Below are 8,389 nucleotides of genomic sequence, written 5' to 3'. Positions count from 1 at the left end.
AGGTGTTACCTTCACACATACTTAGGGTTATCAAGAATCAAGACTATGTCAAGAACTTGGTGATCAATTTAGTTGCAGATTAAAGAGCTTAAAGATGTACAAGCAGGAGTGCTTGTGCATGCTGGAATTCAAGAAAGAAGTAGTCTGTGGACTCTGAGCTGTCACGTAGTCATGGTAGTAAGTTTCCTACTCGAGAGTAGTAATAGGATGTTAGTGGTCTAAGTCACTATTGTGTAAACTTCAATTCTTTCATAGTGGATTCAGTTACCTTGAGGATAGTTAGGTTAAATCCTCCCTAGATTTTTTACCGGTTTGGTTTTCCTGGGTCATCATATCTTTGTGTTCTTTATTTTCCGCACTTTATATTGATATGATATATTTGTGTTAACCTAGATCTGATAATTTGACTAAGTAATCACTTGTCTAATTAACTAAGTTAATCTAATTGTGTTTTAAGGGTCTAAAAACGTACAATTGTGATATTTTATGTTATACTAAAATTTTTGAATTTAGTCAATTTACAACATATCATAATTGATATTTCACCTTTTTCCAGCTTTAAAGTTACAATAAAAAAAAAAATTATAAAAAAAAAAAAAAAAAAAAAAAGAAGAGAAGAAGATATGGCAATCAAATTTTATGAACGTTTATGAATAATATTTTCAAAAATTTTAAAAATTTTTTATTCATTTANCAGAGAGAGTGAAAGATCCAAATTAGCAGAGCTTGCTTCATCAGGCATAATCTCTAGCTGACACTACTGTCCCTTGGAGTTTAGAATACAAGAATTCTTTTTAAGATAAAAATTTGCAGGTACTTTACTCCATCCTTTCACTTTATTTTTTGTTCTTTAAGATAAATTTTATCCAAAAACTGATCATTTGCTAATTTAATTGAGTTCATATAAACTTTGAGATTTTAATTAAAAAAATATTACCTTGCAAGGTTGGTCTCTAAATATTTTTATACTAATTAAACTAATTTCCTCTTTTAATTTGGTAGATTCGAACTTGTATTCTTTCTATGGGAGAATTGGAAATTTTCACTGACTTACCAGACTCTTGCTTTTTCTTTTCCTTATTCTCTCCAAATCTCGATGCAATTCTCTTTCTATGTTGTTGCAACATTTTCGACCACCACAACAAACCTTCACCCAAGACCCATAAGCCAATTACACATACAGCCACCAAATTGTTCAAGACTTACTCTTGTCTCCTACGAGCTGAGATGTATGACAAACTCAGTAAGGAGAACTCTCTTGGGTAGGAAGAGAGATTCAAGTTTTGAGTTGGAAGTCGGTGGCCTTTAATTCTTCTAATCATGAAAATATCAAACACTTTACAAAAACACACAAATCAGGTTATCTATTATACACCCTATTTTATTTAAAAACTTTTTCCTCACTTTTTTTATTATTTCACACCTTACCCCATTTAACACTCTTCTCCTTTTTTTCTAACGCACAAGCACCTTTTTTCTTCTTTTCCTTATCTCTATTTTTCTTGATACAAAATTGGAGTGCAATTATAATCTAATTTGAATTCTTGATTAAATTTTCTCAAGATTTTTTCTTTTATATATTATATAAAAATTATAAATTACTTGACACTCTCTAAACTATTTGATCTAGAAAACATAATCTCATTCATGTGGATTTGAAAATGGCTGCAAATGGTGCTTCTTGGAATAAATTTTGGAGTAAGTTTTCTAGTGCTAATGACTGTTGTTTGTCGCTAGGAAAATATGGCCACGCCTAACGGTGCAACTGATACTTCACAAGAAAAGGATCCTCATTGTGAAGAGATTATCATTGACATTACAGTCAAGGAGCCTAAGTGGGGCTCCGAGTGTTGCATCTACAAGGTCCCCAAAAGACTTCGCAAGGTAAAGGAACAAGCCTACACTCCAAAGCTAGTTTCAATAGGCCCTGTTCATCACGAAAACGATGAACTGAAGGACATGCAAAAGCTGAAGAAGAGTTATTTCAAGGAATTCTTTTCTCGGACTTGCAAAGACCAGAAGGAGTTTGCCAGCATAGTTAAAAAAAACATAAAAAAGATCCGCGACTGTTACGCAGTAGAGATTTCTCTACCCGAAAGGGATGAAGATTTGGTAAAAATGATTCTGCTGGATTCTATCTTTATCATTGAGCTCTTTTGCAGGAGTGATGGGAGTGATGCAGAGGATAGAGAAAATGATGATTATATATTAAGTAAACCATGGTTAAAGGATGGCATAACGCAAGACTTGATATTACTCGAGAATCAGCTTCCTTTTTTTATTCTTGACTTGTTATTTCAACATTTCAGTGGCACTCCTAATTCCTTTTTTAAGCTTGCTTGTAATTACTTTTTTACGAGCCAGGAGGAATGCTCTAAGAAGGAAGTAAAACATTTCACTGATTTACAGAGACATTTTTTCCGTCCACCTGACCAGAAACTTGGAAATCCTATTGAACATCGACATAGTGCAACAAAACTGGAGATGGCGGGATTGATATTCCAAACTCAGAAAGGACCAGAAAAAAAGAGAAGCTTGCTTAACGTGCAAATCCAAAAGGGTAATAGCTTTTCGGAAATATTTCCATGCTTCAATTGCTCATGGCTCATGCATTGCTTACCGTGCTTGAAAAAGATTTCACTCTTGGAGCATATGCAAACTCGGTTGGTAGTCCCACACTTTGTGGTAGATAACAAAACCGAAGATCTTTTTCGAAATCTCATGGCCCTTGAGCAATGTCATTATCCAAATGAAGCCTACATATGCAATTATGTCTTGCTATTGGATTTTCTTATCAACAATAAAGACGACGTAGAGTTGCTTGTTGAGGAAGGGATTATTGTTAACTCTCTAGGCAGCAATAAAGCAGTTGCCGACATGGTTAACAAACTTGGCCATGAAATTGTGGAAAAAAATTCCTATTACCATGAGGTTGCTGAAGATCTTAATAAGTACTACCGCAATTGGTGGAATCAAAATATGGCATCCTTGAAAACAGTATATTTTCGGGATATTTGGAGAGGAACTGCAACTGTTGTTGGGATTATAGTTCTTGTGGTAACTGTCATGAATTTCCTTAGGCCTTTTGTGTTCAGGCATATTTAAGTTTTGTGTCTGAAATATTATCATATTAGTTGGAAGTTTGGCAATGCAAGTGTTGATTTTGAAATTGTCAATCTGTTGATCAGTTTGTGTTATTGTTTCCTTTCTAAGAAGTTCTACTTTTGTACTTCACCTCTTGGATGCTCCAAAGTCCAAACGTTATTTCAGCACGATGTAGAGTTCTTGTTTTCCCAAAGTAAAGTTGTATCCTCTTGGTTCCCAAATACAAAGAGTTATATATACCTTTATAGTTTAACATCAGATTGTATTACACCAATAATTGCATTCTTCTGCTAGTGTGTATAAGAGTTTCTTACAAAATAAGTTTGACAGACCAATATTTAAGGGTCAGAGAATGTCCATGAAGATTAAATAGGGTGACTAAAGCTGAACCAGGTTCAACCCTCATACCAGAGGAAGAAATGGAAGGCTAATGTCTCTGTTGTGGTACGCAAGAATTCAAACCTAACGTTCAGCACTCCCTATCGGTACTAGTGCCGGCTCAATGCCTAGGCCTTAGGCCCCACTTATCCTACATTTTTTTTAAAGGTTTCAAGTCTTCATCAAACCAAAAACAAAAATCCCAATATTATACTAAAAAAAAAAAGTATATATATATATATATATAAAATGGTAGAATAATAGCTAATTTTTTAAAAGGGAATATATATATATATATGTGTGTGTGTGTGTTTTCTTCACAAATATTGAGCCAATTGAAATTCAATACAACTGAAATCCTAAATTATTGTTTTATTTTTTATTTTTTAGACTTGTTATGAGTTAGAATGAATGTACCAAATAATTATTGAAATCAATTAGAATGTACCAAGTTGTGAGTGGTGGAATTGTAGACCTATGTGGATTTATCACTTTTATTTGACTACTTATGACTTTCTCCATGAACAAATTGTGACAAAAATTATAGCAAAAATTGTAGTTCTAGCATTTTTCTTTTTCAAGCTATTCATATACGACTTCTTGAAATTATCATATTTGTTTATTCATATTTCTCACTATTTTTTCCTAGGTGCAAACTTTTACCAAGGCGTATTAATTTTAACAACCCCATGAACAAATATGTCAACTGCTGTGACCAATGAGAGATTTGTAGCCAAGATATGTGTGACTTAGTAGAATAATAATCTGTCATCTTTTATTAAAAAAATCAAAGTTTAAATCATTTTATTCATTATTATAAAGGGTTATGCTAACGAGTGTCCTTAAGGCATTCATTAATAATTCATTTTAAGAAAATTTTGATATCACTTTTATAGAAAATAAAAAAAGCTGTCAAAAATTTAATTACTTTTTATTTATTTATTTCCCATAAAAGCTTTCTTTAAATAGATTATTAACCAGTGTTTCAAGGGCACCCGTTAGCATTTTCCTATTATAAATAATTAGATTATTAAAAAAAAAAATCAGTTGCAATAAATTTTGCATTGACTTGTGTTTTTATTTTTTATTTTTATTTTTTCTGTTAGTGGGGGAATGGAAGGTGGTGTTGAGTACCTAATTAGTAATTACCTCAATAATGCTAACTTGGTGCATTTATGGTACACATTCATTCACAGTAGAACTTATCATGTGTGCATACATCTCTTATGAATGCAACTAGGTCAATGCAACTGGTTCTCTGAACAGGACAGACTCTGGTCCAATTCCTAGCTACCCTTCTTTGAGAATAAGATGTAAGTGATTCAGGTCTTGTGATGTTTACCCAAAAAAAAAAAAAACAAGTCATGTGTGAGTGGATCATGTATCTGTTCTGGTCACTATACAAAGACTAAAACAAGTCAAGAAAACATTAATCATTCATGGGGTGTGGCCCTTCTTTTTCATTGTTTTCACCTACCAGCTTTTGAAGTTGAAAGTGACAACATTACTACTCGAATCCCATAACTCTTGCAAGCACGTGCGAAAGGGCAACAATGACTTCCTATGGTTGAACCACAGCCTTGGGTGGTCATTAACCATTATTGTCTTCAAGAGGAAAAAAAGAAAAAAAAAAAAAAAGGACTATGGCATTGGTTCTTGTTACTAATGAACAACTTAATGGTTGTAAGTTTGTCAGAAAGAGGTCAATGTTATAAACAGTTGTCCTTGCTCTATTTTATTTTGTTGTTGTTATTTTTGTTATATTGTTTTTTGAGAAGTGTTTGTTCTTGTTGAGAGACAGAGAGACAGAAGGGGTGGGGGGGATCACTCAATAAATAGGAGCACAAGAAGATTTTAAGAATTTCTGAGTGTAGAAAAGTACAAGATTTTTTCTTTGATGAGTAAATTTTAGCCAAGAGGAGAGAGAGAATTAAAGGTTCAAGATCTCTATCAGATTGTGATGTTTCTTTGCAGGTTCTTTGCTCCATCCTTTCACTTTAACTTTGTTCATATTAAATTAGCAGGTTTTTTTCTCCATCCTTTCATAGTTTATTTTTGTTTTACAAGACAAAGTTCTTAAAAACATGATAATTTAGTAATTTAATTGACTTCGTATTTTGTAATTTGCAACGTGTACTTCGGGATTTTAATTAAAATATTGCAAGATTGGTTTCTAATGTTTTTAATTAAATCAGGTCATGTGTGAGTGGATCCTGTTTCTCTTCTTTTCACACAAAGACTAAAAAGCAAGTCATTTGTAAGTACGGCCCTTAATATTTAAAGTGACAACAAATTAATGGCATGTTGGTGAGATGGTTAAAGTTTGTGACCATAACTATATTGAAATCATGTGAGGCAGACTTAGATATAACTTTTATAATCTCTCTCTCTCTCTCTATATATATATATATAAAAGTTAAAGTGTAGTATTTATTGTTACTACGTTCCAGTTGAGCCACATTAGTGGCTATATCACCCACTTATTTTCAACAATTTTTTTTTATTTTTTTACTCTCCTTTTTCTTATTGATTTTTTACCTTATTGTTATATTTTCTCTAACTTTTACCCCTCCCTTTTACTTTTTAATTTCTCCACTACTCTTAACCTTAATGTAACTCTTCTTTTATCCCTTCATCTCCCTTTTATTTTGACATTTCTTATCCCCATCATCTTACTATAAATTTCCAATTCTACTTTGGGTTGATGCAATTCGGTTTTGTTTTTTAAGTTTTTCTTTTTTCATTGTTAAATGTTATCATATTGCATTATAAATATAATATATAAGAATATAATTCTATTCTATTATATAGCATGACTTGTATAATTTTTTGTGACTATAATCACATCGTTGTTCTACTTTTATCTTTCTATTTTCTTACTTACATGAATGGGCCATTAATTTCAATTTTTTTTAATATATTTTGCTCAAATTTGATATATTTAATATGGTTAGAATTGTATGGGCACTGAAAGTGTAAATGTAAGCTCTACCTTTTCAGTCAAAAAAAAAAAAAAAAAAGAGTGTAAATGGAGGCACATACACCTTTATGTTTTGGTTCTTTTTTTTTTTGCTGAAAAACACTGTTCAGTGACGGTATAGTAAGTGTAAATGTAATAAATTCGAATACAAGGGTGCTTTTTTGAGGTTTACTTTTCTTCAAGGTGGAACAAAATGGACCAAAGTGCTTGCATATGCTAGAAGTGTCTCTCACTATGTGGTCCAAGATGTTGGATTAAACGGCCAGCTTCCCTCCTCTGTTCCAGCAAGCTCAAAAAACATCCCAAAACACCCCTTCCTCTCTCAAACCCTCTGGAACAAACCTAAAGTAAGATTGATGTTGTTTTTGTTGTTGAAGGAGATCAAGAGCCATCAAAAGTTCATAGGACAATCCAATAAGACAACCCAATAGTCATGGACTACATGAATCAGTTATGAAATTATTGTATGTTTAGTCATAATTAAACCACTATTTGAGTTTCTTTTATGTCTTTTGGGGGCTATTGGGTACCGCAGAAGATAGTGAAGTCCCTTTTTTTAATTTTCACATATACGTTTATTTATTTATTTATTTATTTTTTTATGAGAAGGTTCACATATATGTAAATTTGGGGTCAATTCCAGTTTGTGCTCACCTAAAATATATTACTATATTATTTAGTATCAGAGCATGATATCAAGCCAGATCGAAACACAAATACCCATTGCAATTTCTAATAAGAAATATGAATGATTTGTTTGTCTTCCTTCGATATAACACTTTTTTTTTCTTCACCTATACGTTTTTTATTTTTTTATTTTTTATTTTTTATTTATAAATCAAATCAAACTTTATTTAAATCTTCCTTTTTTTAGATCATGCCTTTTATGTTAACAAATCTTCATTTTTCATAACATGCCGTTTAGGTTACTAAGGGAAAAAATTATTGGGAAATATGAATAAAATATTTATAAAGTAATTAAAGGATCTTTTTTTTTTTTTTTTTTTTTTTTTTTTTTTTTTGAGGAAGAAGTAATTAAAGGAGCTTAATATAGTGAATAATTATTAAAATTGTGGGAGAAATAAGAATGATTTGTTTGCCTCCCACAATGTAGCATTTTTATGTTTTTTTCTTCACATATATGTTTTTTTTAGAGTAATGCTAGAGATACAAACTTTTTTTTTAACAAATTGTTGACGTGGTGAGTGGTTATTGGTAAGTGAAAAAGTAATATTAATGGTGAATCTAGATGAAAACCAATAAGAAGATAGTCACATCATCATTTTGTAAAAATTATATAAAATAGTTTGTGGTCATAGAATTACTCTTTTTTTCTAAGAGTANACCACTAAAAAAAAAATTCCACAGTGATCAAAAGCAACAAATTCATTACAATCAAAAGCCAAAACAATACAACCCTAGCAACCACCACCGATTTGGGACCTCTACCTTGATCTCCACCACTAACCCCACTACAATCTCCACCACTAAGCCACCACAAACCCACTATGATCTCCATCACTAACCCATTGTGAACCCACTCAATCTTCACCCACAAACACAACAAATACCCACCAACGAAAGACCCACCACCACCACAAGATTCAACACCACCAAACACAGCATATACTCATCACCACAACCACGACAAGATCGATCACCACCTGGTCCATGGGCATTGCACTGCCTAGAGGAATTTTGGCACTAGATCGAAGAGAGAGGTTGAGAGTTTGGGGTTGGAAAGAATGGCCACTGCTCACGATGGTGGTTGCAAAGAGAAAAAAAAAATCAGAGAAGAGAAATGAGATACACAAAATGAGACAGAGAGTGGGAGGAGAGAGAATAAATTAATTAAAAATTATACAATTCCGCTGTAGTACCCTCATACATATAAGAGGTTATTGTAGCATAATTGTAAAAATTTTT

At 32.2% G+C, this 8,389-nt stretch overlaps 1 protein-coding gene across 1 annotated transcript; it reads left to right on the top strand.

The window, feature by feature from the left end:
* Nucleotides 1–700: 700 nt before the first annotated feature.
* Nucleotides 701–3,197, top strand: LOC112027167 (UPF0481 protein At3g47200). Its single transcript, XM_024059833.2, has 2 exons — nt 701–813; nt 1,738–3,197. Exon 2 carries the CDS (start codon nt 1,744–1,746, stop codon nt 3,103–3,105), a length of 1,362 nt encoding a protein of 453 aa, XP_023915601.2. The 5' UTR covers nt 701–813; nt 1,738–1,743; the 3' UTR covers nt 3,106–3,197.
* Nucleotides 3,198–8,389: the final 5,192 nt, after the last annotated feature.

The sequence above is a fragment of the Quercus suber genome, unplaced genomic scaffold (genome assembly GCF_002906115.3).
Source record: "Quercus suber isolate HL8 unplaced genomic scaffold, Cork oak 2.0 scaffold_188, whole genome shotgun sequence".
In the NCBI taxonomy this organism is placed as follows: domain Eukaryota; kingdom Viridiplantae; phylum Streptophyta; class Magnoliopsida; order Fagales; family Fagaceae; genus Quercus; species Quercus suber.
Note: the sequence above shows the minus strand (reverse complement) of the source record. Positions and strands in the feature narration are given on the sequence as shown.